The following is a 16,413-nucleotide window of genomic DNA, read 5'->3' on the forward strand; positions in this document are numbered from 1 at the left end:
TTTGTCTTCTTTCTCCTTTAACCATAGATCATCAACATTTTTCCATTGTCAGTGCATGTAATTTACTTTTTATGTACCGTCTCGTGACATGGATGTACAATGAATTGTTTAAAGTATTTTCTGTGGTTGGGCAATTAGGTTCTTTCCAGTATTTCTGTTTTACAGAAAAAGCTGTATGTGGCTCTTAGGTTTAATGTTTCTTTGGGATTGATCCTTGAAGAGGAATTGCTGAAAATGCATATAAATTGTATTTTTTAGTGCCAGATTGCCTCCCCAAACTGCTGTATAAATAATACACTTCTACAGCATGCATGAGTACCCATTTCCTAGTATTCTTTGCAACCCTAGATATTATCAATCCTCATAATAACTACTTGTGAGTTGAACTTTTTAATATATATGTTAGCCATTTGCATGTTAATGTAATTGCATGTTGGTATCCTTTGTCCATTTTTATTTAGTAGGGTTTTTTTGGTTTTTTTTAATGCTCTCTGTAGATAATGTACGTTAATGTTTCTCTTATGAGGTAGTTTGGACTCTTGGAGTCAGCTGGGTTCAGACGCTTGCCTTGAACCTGTGTGATCTTGGGGAAGTTAATTCACTTTTCTAGAGCTTAAGCTTTATCATCTGAAAAGTGGGGATAATAAAGATGGGTAGTTGTATTAATAATAGAATCTTTTATAAAGCACTTGGATGGCATGAACCCCTGATACTTCGCAAGTTTCACTGTTCTTGCACCAGTACCCCACTGCTGTAATCAGTGTCCTTGGATGCTTTGTTTTGGTGCCTGATGGGGGAGCTGCCCCATCTTGTTTTTGTTTTTGTTTTTGTTTTTGTTTTTGTGTGGGGTGGCTATTTTCGGACACTTATTCTTTAAGATAAGCTTGAGTACCTATATTTTTCTTTCAGAGATCTTACTGGGATTTTGATTGGGTTTATACAAATGAAATACATTGTGATCTGGGGAGAGTTGACATCTTAATATGTATAGCATGATATGTGCATATATTAGGACTCTTATTCTTTCTGCAAGGTTTTACAGTGTTTATCAGATACCTCTTTAAGCTTTTACTAACTGCATCTTGGATTTGTTTCTGAGCGTGGATTTTTATCCTGCACTTGGTACAAGGTCATTCACGTTATTACAGAAGCAGATTAACTGTTCTTTTGTGATGATACAGTAAACCCAAGTTAATGTCTTACTAATCTCAAATATTGTGGGAATTTGAATAGTGCTTTTAGAAATACTGTAATGGGATTTTTATGTGTGAAATACTTAGGTTTAAATGATTTATCACATTTGCTTTGACATCCCCTTCCTCCGTGCCTTGCCCTGGTCTCGCCATGCATAATCCTGGCTGCACTGTACTTTTTGGAACACACACCACGAAATTCGTTAGGGGATACAACCCTGGGACTTGGTAACAGGGGGTCAATGTCCTGGAAAATCTCAGCTGGAGGGCCTAATTTCAATCTTCACAAAGTCACCTTTACCTATAGGTGTCTCCCATTTATTGAGTGTGTAACATGTCTGTTCTGGGCTCCACACTCGCAACTTTATATACTCTACTCTGTTTAATCTCAATATTACCCTATAAAGCAGAAAACTCCCAATTACTAGATGAAGAAACTGAGGCTTATTTTATGCAATTTACTGGAGGTCACATGTCTGTCAAGTCACGGAGCTGCGGTTTTCTGCGATGACAGGAATGGCGCGCTGATTTTCATGCCTAAGCCCTCAAAGTCTCCCGAGGTAATGTCATTACATGATTTATATGGAAAACCCCAGGTGTACAGTAAACTATAGATCACAGCAAGGTAAGTACAAGGGGCCCTGGCACTTGAGGGAGGCATCCTAGGGAGGGTGTTGTGTGAGGAGGTAGCAGGTGCGGGACTTCTGGAGCCACCTTTCCCACTGCGTCCCTATGAAGAAGCTCATAGAGAAGCGTGAGGGGTGGTCTGCCCACCTTAGGGTAAGGGGGAGCAGTTTGGACTATCTGAATCTTCGGAAGGTAAGCAGTTTGGCAAGAAAGCTTTTCCAGGAAGGCTTGCCTGACTCCTGTAACCCAAGAGCACCACATGCTCAGAACGGGTGAGACTCGGTCCTTTTCTTGCCTTACAGAGATGAACCTTACCTGGCACAAGGAGACCGTGGAAATGGGCAAGAAGTTCGGGTGCTGAGGGACAGCAGCAGATTGAGGAAAGAGTAGGGGTTACTGGACAAGTTGGTCCTGGGCCAAATGTGGTGGTTTTTGTTTTTGTTTTGTTTTTTTTTTTTTGCCTCTTCCTACTTTACTCAGTCTAATGCACTCTTTCTCTTCTATCTAATCTGTCAATTAAGAACAACAAAAAACCTACTAGGCTCACAAAGGTCGCAGTCCTGAAGACCGGGCTGTAAATTTGCAGAGACCTTGTTTTTGTCGTCCTCAACCCTTTGAATCCCCTGGTGGCAAGTCAGTTAAATTCAGTAAAACATTTATTAATATTTGCTGTGTGCAAGTCAGTGCTGGGAATTTAGAGGAATATAAATAGCAATGGGGTATTTTCTGTGCTCAGTAATGTTAGCTAACATCAGTGCTAAGCGGAGGCAAGGGCCTGCTCTTACGAGCTTTCCATACGTGAACTCATTTACTCCTTAGTCCTATGAGGTAGGTACTATCATTTCTTTTTTACAAATGAGAAATCAGGCACAAGTCACTAGTAAGTGAATGGGCCAGAATTCAAGACCAGGCTGTTTTTCTAGAGCTGAGGGTTATAAGTAAGTATACTCTAATGTGAGCTTTTTATTAAGTGATAGGATAAAGATACAAAGAAAATTACTGAGTGCACACAGGAGAAACTAACTTGGCCTGGGGAAACTCCCAAGAAACTTGTAATAGGTGGCTTTGAGCAATGAATGAATAGGATTTTTTTTTTTTTTTTAAAGTGTGTATTTTTCAGAGAGAGCACGAACGGTGGAGGGGCAGAAAGGAAGGGAGACAAGCAGGCTCCAGGCTCTGAGCTGTGAGCACAGAGCCTGAGGTAGGGCTCCCATCCACTAACGGTGAGATCACGACCTGAGCCAAAGAGGCTTAACCTACTGAGCCACGCCCCCTGGCTCCCCTGGGGTTTTTTGTTTTAGGTTTTTTTGTTTTTGTTTTTGTTTTTTTAACGTTTATTTATTTTCGGAGAGACAGAGCACAATTGGGGGAGGAGCAGGGTGAGAGAAAGAGACCCAGAATCTGGAGCAGGCTCCAGGCTCTGAGCTCTCAGCACAGAGCCTGAGGCAGAGCTGGAACTCACGAACAGTTGAGATCATGACCCGAACCGAACCGAAGTCGGATGCTTAACCAACTGAGCCACCCAAGTCCCAGGAGCCCCTGTTTTTAATGAAGTATTAACAATTTAAATTTGAAGAACCACAGATTTATTTAATTAAAGATAATTTTACATTTCAACAAGATAAAGGGAGAAAATAAAAAGCAACAAATACCTCACTTTCCAGGGGAAGTTTCTGTTAAATTTCTCTTCTGTTACTGTTTTTCTTCATAACTGCATAGCATGTATGTCCACACCCTGTTTAATAACCAGTTTCTTTTGGTGAATATTTCGACTGTTTATATATTTTTTGCTATTAGAAATAATTTTGGTAGGATCAGTGAAAATGGTATCCAGTTTTATTGATTTATTTTCTTTATGAGTTTCAACATTTTTGTGTAGGTAGTAACCAGCTTTTAAAAATTATTTGTAAGGGGCGCCTGGGTGGCGCAGTCGGTTAAGCGTCCGACTTCAGCCAGGTCACGATCTCGCGGTCCGTGAGTTCGAGCCCCGCGTCAGGCTCTGGGCTGATGGCTCAGAGCCTGGAGCCTGTTTCCGATTCTGTGTCTCCCTCTCTCTCTGCCCCTCCCCCGTTCATGCTCTGTCTCTCTCTGTCCCCAAAATAAATAAACGTTGAAAAAAAAATTATTTGTAAGAGCTCTTTGGATGAAATCCCTTCCTATCTGTAGAGATGTTTGGAAAAATTAACAATTTTAAACCTTTACTCTTGGAGCCATGTAACTTTTTAATGAAAATTATGGCATTTAAAATAATTTCTTATGTATTGCAGATGTTTTGCAGTTAATCATTTCACCTATTTACGGTTTATTTTAAGTTTTAAAATTGCCCAAGTTTATTGGTCTTTTTTTTAATGACTTCTGGGAAAGAGTGAGAAGTCAATGAGAGGGAAAAAAGAATTAAGACAGTTTAAGTTTTGTTTTGTTTTGTTTGTTTTTTAAGAGAATGTGAGCTGGGGAGAGGGGAGAGAGAGAATCTTAAGTAGGGTCTCTGTTCAACATGGAGCCTGACGCGAGGCTTGATCTCATGACCCTGGGATCATGATGTGAGCCAAAGTCAAGATTTGGACCCTCAACCAACTAAGCCATCCAGGTGCCCCTAATACATTTAAAGTTTTAGAATTTGTAGCCTTTCGTATTTGTTTACCATTAAAACTTCATAATTGTATGAAGTTGTCTTTAGAAGATTCAGCTAGGTGGCTGGTGCCAGCCTGTAATTGGAGAATGGCAGAACTTGAAGAGAGACTTCACGCCTACTACTTTTTAGTGTGCTTTGACAGTCATGACATTTTAAATATGGCAGTGACATTAAGATAGGTGATAAGATCATTTCTCTTTTAGAGATGAGAGAAGCAGCTAATTTGCCCAGAGTCCTGCAAGTCCTAAGTGAGGATGCTAAGACTCAAACTCTGATATCCCTGGTGTCATTCAAGTGAAGTCTTTTAGAACTTGATTTTCAAATGATGGCACGTTCAGCTCACTGTCATTTCCAAATTTAATGCATTTTGTATTGTCATATATTCAGAAGGCAGAAGAAAAGTTAAATCTCTGTGGCCAATGCATTTTTTTTTTCTTTTTAAAAATTTTTCTCCTAGATAGACGGGAGAACTTGATTCAAGGACACCAACTCTTAGATAAACAACATGAGTGACAAGTTCTTATTCTTATCTTGGTGAACTGTATAGGTGCCACTATGAAAACTAAAACTATCTTTTAACTGTATCTTCTAGATTGCGCCCTTGTTTGATGTAATCATTTTATCTTATTTTTTAAGTAATCTATTAAGAAGTTTCTAAAAACTACCACTTTAGATTCCTTACACAGTGTTGATCCTACGTGGTCTTATTTGTATTTTTTCCCCCTAAAACTGTAATTGTGCGTGAAGTGTGTGTATCTGTGTGTGTCTGTATATATACACAGATATAATTCAAATTATTTGTATATAAAGAAAATTGAAAATGTATCATTGAAAGTCATTCCTATTTTTGATGATATGTAAACATTTAAAGATATATTTTTATATATTTTGGTGTATCATTATCCCCTTCTACCTGACTTAGTTATTAGTTTAGTGAATTTCTTACTGTTGAAAATAGCAGAGGGGCGCCTGGGTGGCTCAGCTGGTTGAGCGTCCAACAGATGATGATCGCACAGTTCGTGAATTTGAGCTCTGCTCAGCACAGAGCCTGCTTTGGACCTTCTGTTTCCCTTCCCCCCTCCCCCCCCCCTGCTCGTTCTCATGCTCTTTCTTAAAAGTAAATAAACATTAGGGGCACCTGGGGGGCTTGTGGATTGAGCATCCAACTTCAGGTCTGAGCCCCACATCGGGCTCTGTGCTGACGGCTCGCAGCCTGCTTCAGATCCTGTCTCCCTCTCTCTCTACCCCTCCCCTACTCGTGCTCTGCTTTCTCTCACTCTCAAAAATAAATAATAAAACATTTAAAAATAAATACTAAAAAAGAGAATATAGCAGAATTTATTATTTTCATGTTTAATTCTTATTTTTTATCAAAATCACACGACACAGTTAAAAGAGTCATGTTTCCATAAGCCTTGTTAAAAAAGCAGTTTCCCTTCTCTCTGTTTGGAAGTGACCTTTTTCACCCCTTAAAGCTTTTGGCCAATTCTGTTTTCAGTCCCACTTTCACCTCTTCCTGCAGTAATCAGTAGCTTCCTTCTCAGCTTTCCCCACCATGGTGAAAGTCAGCTCTCTTGATCTGCTAGTCAGTTACTCTTCCATTCCAGCTCCTAACATTTCTTTGCTATTAACACAGGGGGTTTCTGTTTGCAGGGACATCTCCTTAGTTTGCATGGCTCATATTACTTCAGATACAGGCAAAGCTGCTTTAGTAAGAGACCTGAAAATACAGTGGCTTGAACAAGATGGTTTATTTCTCTTTCCTGTGATGGCCCAATAGCAGTCCAGGGTTGATGTGGCTGTTCAGTTCCAAAGAGAGGGCCTTACCTTAATTGTTTTGAGTACATATTGTATTGAATCTGTCTTATTCCTGATACGGATATAAACTGACCTAGGTTGGATTTATCCCAGCAGTGACTTGTATTCTCTTTGGTCTATGATGTAGTTTGCATTACCCTTTCTTCAAAATAACTGCCCTTCACTAGCTTTCACTTGAACTCTCTTTTGGATGCTGCTCTTGATTTTGACCTTCGTGTAACTTTAGGTTCAGAGGTGGCACACTAACTAGGGAGCTGTCACTTGATGTGTTTGGTCCACAGAATGTGTGCTGATTTTTAAAAATCAGATTTTACACGAAATCCCCAATCTCTTACTTGTGAACAAACACAAGCAGACAGATCTTGCAGCAGCGATTGCCACCCCCCCCCCCCTCCCCAGGGAACTTCCCCTTTCAGAAGTGTCATTGACCCTCCAATTAACCCCCGTCCCCACTGCTCCCTGCCTTCTCTTACATTTACCTGGCTTGTCGAATTACCTGCTGCACCAGTTTCATCATTTGCTCTGTGGCCCACAGGCTTGATCCCTTACCTTTCTCTCCTTTAACTATCATACAGGTCTTCTCTACACTCTCCTCCGCTAGGGCCGTGATGGGGAAACCAACGCACAGAGAGCCAGGCTCCCAGCCTTCCTCATTCACAGAGATGTGAGAGTGACGATGGCTAGTCCACTCAAATGATCACTAGGAAGGAAAACATCTTCATCATCTGGCAAGTTTCTCAGTGCTGCGGAAAGCTTCTGACCTTCCACCATCGCTTTGAAAGCAATGACTCCACAAGGGGAGCTCTGCAGTACCGGGAAGCTGACAGCAGGGGGCAGGGGAGATGAGTTCCCTCCTGCCAGAGGGCTAGTCAGTTTCTTGCACAGTGTCTGTTTCCTGACCTGTTGTTTCATGGCTTAAAGTTCTATAATGGGACTCATTTGTTTGTGTTTTACTATTTGGTAGGTGTGTTAATAACAAATAATAATTCTTTCCAATCATAGTGTGCATTTTCTACAGTAGCTGAACAAGGGATTGGTCTAAAGAAAAACGGTCTTTTAAATAACTTAGCCCGAAACAATAATGCGCTGAGCATTTATTCCTTTTGGTTTCAAAAAGAACTCCTCCCATGTGATACACTTTTATTTGCAGTTGGTTTAGAATTAGTGATTCTCGGGGCGCCTGGGTGGCGCAGTCGGTTAAGCGTCCGACTTCAGCCAGGTCACAATCTCGCGGTCCGGGAGTTCGAGCCCCGCGTCGGGCTCTGGGCTGATGGCTCAGAGCCTGGAGCCTGTTTCCGATTCTGTGTCTCCCTCTCTCGCTGCCCCTCCCCCGTTCATGCTCTGTCTCTCTCTGTCCCAAAAATAAATAAACGTTGAAAAAAAAAAATTAAAAAAAAAAAATAGAATTAGTGATTCTCTATTTTTCAAGTCTATGCTCTCTGATAATAGCAAACGTATTTAGTGAACACCTATGGTAAGCCAAGCAGGAGAGTGTGGTAAGTCATGCCTTGGTTCAGAATTAGTATTTCAATCTGCACTGCCCAAAATGGTAGCCATTTGCCATACGTGGCTACCGAGCACTTGACATATGGCTAGTGTGATTGAGAAACTGAATTTAAAATCTTCATTTGAATCAATTTAAATTCGAAAATGGACGTTCAACTACATATTGGGCAACACTTGAGGGTGTTTGGAACAACCTAGATATGCGATTCTACTTTTTGATTGTAAATTTTATGAACTCTACATGCAGGTCAAGTAGTTCCAAAGCAAATTTAGCATTTGAGAAGCTTTTAGGTATAAAATCCACACTGGAGTTTGAAGACTTGTCATGAAAAAAGAATAAAATATTTAATTAATATTTTTATTTTGATTTCATGTTGAGATGATAATGTATCAGGTTAAACAAAATCTTAATTTCATGGGTTTGTCTTGTTTTAATGGGGCTTCTAAATTTTAATTTCAATTAATCTAATTTACATTTTAAATTACATATGAGCCTTGCATTATATTTGTTGGACGGTGCTGCTTTAGACAGTACTAACCACGCTCCTGGGGCCATTTCTCTCTAAAAGAGAAACCGCAAATTTTTAATTTGTTTCTCTTTAAAAAAATCTCTGTGTCAAATCTTACAACAGCCTGGCATCCCTTTCATTGTGTCAACCCCTGTGAGTCATCCGAATTCTTCGTTACCTCCTTGAAATGCAGACAGGGTTATGTAGAGCCCATACTCTCTGGTGCTTTTTATTCCAGACGCTTTAGCACAATCTGCAAGGCCCCTCAAAGCCTGGCGTCTACTTTCCCAAGCCCTCTTCTGCTCTTCTGCTGCTCTCACACACCGAGGCCATTCCAGGGTACTAAGTTCTTTCCTGCCACTCTGCATTTGCATCCTCTGCTTCCTTTGCCTGGAATAGAGGTTAGCTTCTCAGTGCCCTCTGTCCTCGTCCTCCCCATCTCCTCTGGCAAAGTGAGCATACACCTCTGCACTCCAGGAGAACTTTGGACCTTATGACACAGGCTTACCACATATACTTTTGTCACTCGAGGAGGTATTTGTCTCCCACATTCGATTCTGTGATCCCAGAACAAGAGCCCTGTCTTGTTATTATTTTGGTTTGTTTTTTGTATCTTCAATACTTAGCATTTGATTGGACTCCATAAATATTTACGAACTGAGTGATTACTACAGTGGGAAAGGGGTTAATTCAGGGACCCACTGTGGACCTTACTCTGCAGAGGGGTTGGAACCATGCCCTCCACCACTTGGCCAAGTTATTTAAGTGCCGCGTTAGTGGAATAGAGATAATACTTATGCTACAGGTTGACTGTGAAGATGAAAATGAGTTCACGCATATGAGGTGCTTCAGCAGGTGTCCAGGCAAGCTAAACATGCAACAAATATTAGAATTGTCACCATACGGTCTAAACTATTTTTCTTTTTCTCTCAGGCAACAAATCACAGGTTTTAACTGGATTTCGAAAACCCAGTGTTACAGAAACCAATGAAATAGGAAGAAAAATCCAGTTCTGAGCAGTCACTGAGTCAACAAATACCGACTTTGAAGGAACTTCTGATTAGCATTTTACCAACGTCACGATTTAAGAATAGAACTATAAGGCTTAATGAGTTTGGCCAAGGTGTTTTGAATTCAGGAAAGAAAACCTGCCCTTGATGTTTAAGGATGATCTAATGGATCATAAACCAGTTACGGAGAGGGTTTAAAAACACCACTGGGAAGTAGGCCACTAATTCAGTGTCTATAAGGAATTGTGGAAGATTTCCAGATGGGTAGGAAATGCTGATACAAAATGGAATTGACCAAGTACAGTGAATTAAATCTTTGTTGATGTAATTATGCAGCTCATTCATTTTTAAAAAGCAGCTTTCCTGAGATATACTTTATATGTCCCACAATTCACCTATTTGAAGTAGACATTCACTGGTTTTTAGTGTATTCACAAAGTGAGGCAATACTACAGTCTAACTTTATTTTTTTTTATTTTTTTTAATGTTTATTTTTTAAGAGAGAGAGAGAGAGAATAGACACAGAATCCGAAGCAGGCTCCAGGCTCCGAGCAGTCAGCACAGAGCCCGACGCGGGGCTCGAGCTCACGGACCGCGAGGTCACGACCTGAGCTGAAGTGGGTGCTCAACCGACTGAGCCACCCAGGCGCCCCCCACCCCCTCAGAGTCTAATTTGAGAACATTTTTCCCCCTTGAAAGGAAACTCCATACACATTAGCAATCCCCTTCACCGGCACTTCCACCACAAGTCCTAGGTAAACTTTCATCTCCTTTCTGTTTTTTCATGTAAGGGTCACTGGCAGCTTTAACATTTTAGCATAATGTTATCAAGGATCATCCATAGTGCAGGACATATCAGCACTTCACTCCTTTTTATTGCTGAATAATATTCTATTGCATGCATATAACATGTTTTGCTTATTCACTCATCAACGGACATTTCGGGTGTTTCTGCTTTTTGGTTATTATGCATAAGGCTGCTATGAACATTTATGTACAGGTTTTCGTGTGGACACGTGTTTTCACTTCTCATGGGTGTGTACCTAGGGAAGGAATTATTGGGTCACATGGTGACTCTCTATTTAACATTTCGAGGAACTGTCGAGTTTTTCCAGAGTAGCTGTACTGTTTTATAGTCTTACCAGCAATATGTGAGGGTTCCAATTTTCTTCGTATCTTGCTATTGTCTTTTTAAAAAATTATAGCCCTCTTAGTGGGCGTGAAGTAGTATTTCATTGTGGTTTGAATTTCCCTAATGACAGATAACGTTGGCCGTCTTTTTCTATGCTTACTGGCTATCTGGATATTGCGCACTTGATTCTTATGAAGCATATACCGTTCCTGTGTTCATTCTATTCACAAATGCTTGTTGAGCAACTATTATGGGCCAGACACCTTTCTAAGTGTTGGAATAGGTAAGTGAATACATCAAACAGAAATTCCAGCCCTCGTGGCACATATATTCTAATTGGAAGACATGGGCTATATAAAAAGTAATCTGTTCAATACGTAGAATTTTAGGTGGCGATAAGTGTATGGAAGAAACAAGGTGGAAAAGAGGAACAGAGACTGCTGGGGTGAGGCTTACAGTGCTACAAGGAGTAGCTACAGGACGCCTCCCCTAGAAGACGGTATTTGAGTAAAGGTAAGAGGTGATGATGCAGGGAGCCAAGCAGAGTCATGGGCAAAAGCAGGCCGTGGAAACAGTGCAAACGTGTCAAGGCAGGAGGACTCATTGGCCCAAAGAGCATCAGATGTATGGCAGGAATGAAGAGAGGGAGGAGAGTAAGAACCTATGGGAAGATCAGAGGTAAAAATGCCATCGGATTGTGTAGGGCCTTGGAGGCCATTACGTGGGCTTTGCCTTTCAGTCTGGGTGAGATAGTAAGTCTTTGGAGGATTTGTATGGAGGAGTAACACGATATGACCTCTCTCCTTTTTTTTAAATATTAATTTTATAATATTTAGAGAACACTAATAAAACCAAATGACTCATAGTTATACTTTGGGCCTTGGGAAAATATGACACTCTGAAATTTATTTTATTTGAATTAAAATATTTATGAAGAACATAAAAGCTTGGAATGCATCACGTTTGGCCGTGAGATATAGCTGCATATCACAGAGCATGAAATATGTAAAACATTTAGCAAATTCCAGGAAGAAAATAGATCTGAGAGCTATGACCTTACTTATGAGAAAATTTTAGTAAGTTAAAGGAGCAATAGTTTTTTATTGGGATATAATTGACATGTCAGTTTCAGGTGTGCAACATAATGATTCACTATCGGTATATGTTGTGAATTGATCACAGTAAGTCCGGTTAGCATCCATCATGACACATAGTTACGATTCTTTTTTCTTGTGATGAGACCTTGTAAGAGCTACTCTTAGCAAATTGCAAATGAAATGTAATCACCATGCTGCACATATACATTCCAGGCTTGGAATATGTATATGTGTGTGTGTATATATATATATATATGTATATATATATATATATATATATATATATATATATATATATATATCACGTTTTCTTTATCCACTGATGGACACAAGTTTTCTTTTATCCACTGATGGACACAAGTTTCTTTCATGTCTTGGCTATTGTAAATAACGCTGCAATGAACATGGGGTTGCCACATATCCTTTCAAATTAGTGTTTTGTTTCCTTTGGGCAAATACTCAGAAGTAGAATTTCTGGGGCATCTGGTAGTTCTATTTTTAATTTTTTGAGGAACCTGCATACTGCTTTCCACAGTGGCTGCATTAATTCACATTCCCACCAACAGTGCACAATAGTTCCTTTTTCTCTACCTCCTCACCAACACTTGTTGTTTCTTGTTTTTGTTTTCTCGTTACACCATTCCAACAGGTATAAGGGCAATATCTCCTTGTGGTTTTGATTTTCATTTCCCCGATGTTAAGTGACATTGAGCACATTTTCTTGTACTTCTTGGTCATGTGTATGTCTTCACTGAAAATGTCTGTTCAGATTCTCTGCCCATTTTCTAATTGATTTTTTGTTTGCTATTGAATAATGAGGTTTTTGTTGCTTTTTTTTTTTCAACGTTTTTTATTTATTTTTTGGGACAGAGAGAGACAGAGCATGAACGGGGGAGGGGCAGAGGGAGACACAGAATCGGAAACAGGCTCCAGGCTCTGAGCCATCAGCCCAGAGCCCGACGCGGGGCTCGAACTCACGGACCGCGAGATCGTGACCTGGCTGAAGTCGGACGCTTAACCGACTGCGCCACCCAGGCGCCCCTGTTGCTTTTTTTTTTTTTTTTTTAATGTTTGTTTTTGAGAGAGAGAGCATGCACGCCTGTTCGGGTGCTTTCACATATGTGAGTGGGGGAGGGATAAAGAAAGAAGGAGACAGAGGATCCCAAGCAGGTGCTGTCAACGCAGAGCAGGGCTCGAACTCACGAACCTGAATGGTGAGATCATAACTCAGCCAAAGTCAGACGCTTAACCAACTGAGCCACACAGGTGCCCCGTAGTATGAGCTTTTTAAAATATGTTTTAGATAGGAATTCCTTATCAGATATATGATTTGCAAATATTTTCTCTCGTTCAATAGGTTGCCTTTTCATTTTGTTGATGGTTTCCTTTGCTGTGCAGAAGCTTTTTGGTTTGAGGTAGTCTCACCTGTTTATTGTTTTGCTTTTTGTTGCCTTTGCTTTTAATGTCAAATTCAAAAAAATTCATCACCAAGACCAATGTCAAAGAGCCTACTGCCTATGTTTTCTTCTAGGTGTTTTATTGTTTCAGGTCTTACATTCAGATCTGTAATCCACTTTGATTTAATTTTTTGTGTAGGATATAAGATAGTGGTCCAGTTCCATTTTTTGTGTGTATGGTTGTCCAGTTTTCCCAACACCGTTTATTGAAGAGACTTCCCTTTCCCCATCATATATTTTTGGCTTTTTCTTTTTGTCGTAAATTAATTGACCATGTATGCCTAGGTTTATTTCTGGGCTCTCTTTTCTGTTCCATTGGACTATGTGTCTGTTCTATGCTAATGCTATACTGTTTTGATTACTATGGCTTTGTAATACAGTTTGAAATCAGGAATTATGATGCCTCCAACTTTGTTCTTGTTTCTCAAGGTAGCTTTGGCTATTTGGGGTCCTCTGTGGTTCCATAAAAATTTTAGAATTGTTTTTTCCTATTTCTGTGAAAAATGCCATTGGGATTTTGATAGAGGTTGCACTGAATCTGTAGATTGCTTTGGGAAATACGGACGTTTTAACAATATTAATTCTTCCAATTCATGAGCATGCTATATCTTTCTATGACTTCCTTCTTGCCAAGATGTTCAGAGATGCCTATGTGTGCATGCACGTGGGTGAGGGGATATTAGTTGTCACAACAACTGGGGACCAGGGATGCTCAACATTTTGCAATATACAATATGTCAGTAGAAGCTGTGCTAGAAAACACTGGTGCAAAGACACGGGAGGTGAACTGAGACACCATTCCTGCTCTCCGACTAAGAAATGAGGGATACTTGCATCAGGCTGGGGCACTGTGGGTGATGAGGAAGCTTGATGATTCCGTGTATATTTTGAAGCTGGAGTTGACAGGACTTGTGGACCGATGGAATATGAGGGGAAGACTAAGAGAAGAATGAAAGGTGACTTAAGGATTTGGGGAAAAACGGAGTTGACGTTCCTTGGAAGGGCAAGGTTGAGGGAGCGGTGGGGGAGAAGGAGCGGCAGAATCACAGGTGCAGTCAGCTACTGTAAGTTTGAGACGCCTCCGGACATACCAGTGGGCATCTGGTAGTAGGCAGATGAAAAGAGGCATCTGAAAAGAGATTCAGTAGGCATTCAGTAGGCATCTGAAAAGAGATTCTTGAGGGGGTGATTTAAATTTTGGAGTTTTACTAGGCCAGGTGATTAACAAAAGAGGGAGTTAGAAAAGGGAGAAGCCGTGGGGCTTTCCAACAAAAAAAAAAGTCAGAGTGATGAGCAGGAGACAGCCAAGGAGACTTAGGAAAACTGTCCAGTAAATTAGAAGGAGAAAGAAGGTGACATTGAAGTCAGAGGAAATCTCTAGTCACCTTTGGCAGCATGGTTGGGTGCAACGTCGGGGAGGAAGATCTGCCTGGTGTGGGGTCACAAGGAGGGGGGAGATTCCCAGCCTTTCCCTGATAGCACGTCCTCCCTGCTTAGTACAAATATAAACTCTGGACAGAACACAAAAACACTACTTGTGGATGTTGAAAAATACGCAACCGAAGGCAGTTGTCGAACAGGGGCCAGTTTCCTTTTTCTTTTCTTTTAATTTTCATCTTTTTTCTCAATGCTTTGTCCCCAGGGCAGGCTCTACTAGCTTCTCAGTGCATTTCAGGAGACTAAAACTCCAGTAGAAACGTCCCAGTCTTTCTGGCCAGAGGATTCAGGTAAAGGAGGCCCACGAACTGGAAAGAGAGAGTGTGTGTGTTAGCCTGGTGAGAGCGTGTGAGCAGGGGAGTGGCAGAAAGAGAGGGAGAGAGAGAGAATCCCAAGTAGGCTCCACGCTGTCAGCGCAGAGCCCGATGTGGGGCAGGATCCCAATATCCTTGAGATGGTGACCTGAGCCGAAACCAAGAGTCAGACGCTTCACCGCTTCACCCACGGAGCCACCCAGGCGCTCCCAAATTTACCTTCCTACTGTCAGTGTTTGTGAGGTTCTGTTTTTCTGCATCCACACTAGAAACGATAATGAGAGATTCCTTAATTTTTGCTGGTCTAATTGGTATTAAACGGTATCTGTGATGGTTTCAATCTTTACTAAATGACTAATAAGGTTGAGAATATTTTCATATGTTTATGGGCCGTTCATATTTTTCTTTCCAGTTAAAAATGTGACATCTTTTGCCCATTTGTTTTCCTATTGGGTTGTTTACCTTTTTCTTATTAGTTCATAAATTGTTAACTGTTCATTCTTTGTTGGTTAAATAAGTAACAAATGTTTAATCACGGTTCGTGGCTTGTCTTTTTCATCTAGAGTGTCTTTTGATGAGTGGAAGTTCTTACTCTTAATGTAGTTAAAAGTATTCATTATTTTCTTTTATGATTTTATGGATCTTTGGGTGTTTAAAAAAAATTTCCCTACTTAGAAGTCATAACAATACTTGCTCTTTCCACCTGAAGCTGACTCATGAGTGGTGTGGGAAACAATTTCATATTTTTTATATGGAAATTCAGCACCATTTATGGAATAATCTATTATTTTCCCAGAGGCTTCCAGAGTGGAACCCGGCACAGGTTAAGTTTCACATACGTGCGTGCCTCTTTCTCACTATTCTGTTCCACTGGTTTATTTATCTCTCCCAGTATCAATTCTGTATTGACTTGTTATAGAAACTAAATCACAAACTTAATTGTTATAACTTTATAATATGTCTAGTAGGTTAATTCTCCTATTTTGTTCTTTCTTTTGGACTATGTTGTTTATTCTTGGCCCTTTTCTAGGAAGATGAACATCTGCTTTTCAAATTTCATAGAAATTCCTGTTGGAAACTTGTTTTAAATTCCATTGACTCTATGGATTAATTTATGCATAATTATATCATATAACACTGAATTTTTCCATCAATGAGCATGGTATGAGGTTCCATTTTTGGGGGCCTTTTTAATGTCTTTTAGTAAAGGTTTATAACTTTTTCCCATAATAGGATTTGCACTCTCTCTATTTGTATAATGAATTTATATTCAGCAAACTTGCTAAACCCTTATTCTAATAATTTAATTGTATATGTGTTACACATTTCTACCTTGACAGTCATATCCTGTGCAAATAATCCATTTTGTTTCTTCCTTTGCAGTCCTTTGATCTTTCACCTGGTTTTATTCTCTTACTCTCTTGGCTGGGTGCACTGGATAATGTTAAATAGGAGGGGGAATAATAGTGTTCTTGTCTTTTTCCTGATCAGTATTTCACCGTTAAAGTTTTATTTTTTTTAAAGATTCTCTTTATCTTTATTTAAGATATTATTCAAAGATTTTTTTTTTAAAGATTCTCTTTATCTAGGTAGGCAAATTCCCTTGTGTACATTAAAAAAAAAATCAATAGGTATTGAATTTCTTCCTTTTTCTGCATCCATTGAGATGAGAAAGATTTTC

The 16,413-nt window shown here is 40.0% G+C and overlaps 1 protein-coding gene across 1 annotated transcript in view; it reads left to right on the top strand.

Moving 5' to 3' along the window:
- The window catches only part of NUP58 (nucleoporin 58), a 49,897-nt gene extending 40,274 nt beyond the window's left edge, over positions 1 to 9,623 (top strand). The window contains exon 15 of the mRNA XM_043575438.1: positions 9,219 to 9,623. Within this exon, the coding sequence (XP_043431373.1) occupies positions 9,219 to 9,301 (83 nt within the window). The 3' untranslated portion in view covers positions 9,302 to 9,623. The remainder of the gene's footprint in view (positions 1 to 9,218) is intronic.
- Positions 9,624 to 16,413: the final 6,790 nt, after the last annotated feature.

This window comes from Prionailurus bengalensis, chromosome A1 (genome assembly GCF_016509475.1).
Source record: "Prionailurus bengalensis isolate Pbe53 chromosome A1, Fcat_Pben_1.1_paternal_pri, whole genome shotgun sequence".
Taxonomy (NCBI): domain Eukaryota; kingdom Metazoa; phylum Chordata; class Mammalia; order Carnivora; family Felidae; genus Prionailurus; species Prionailurus bengalensis.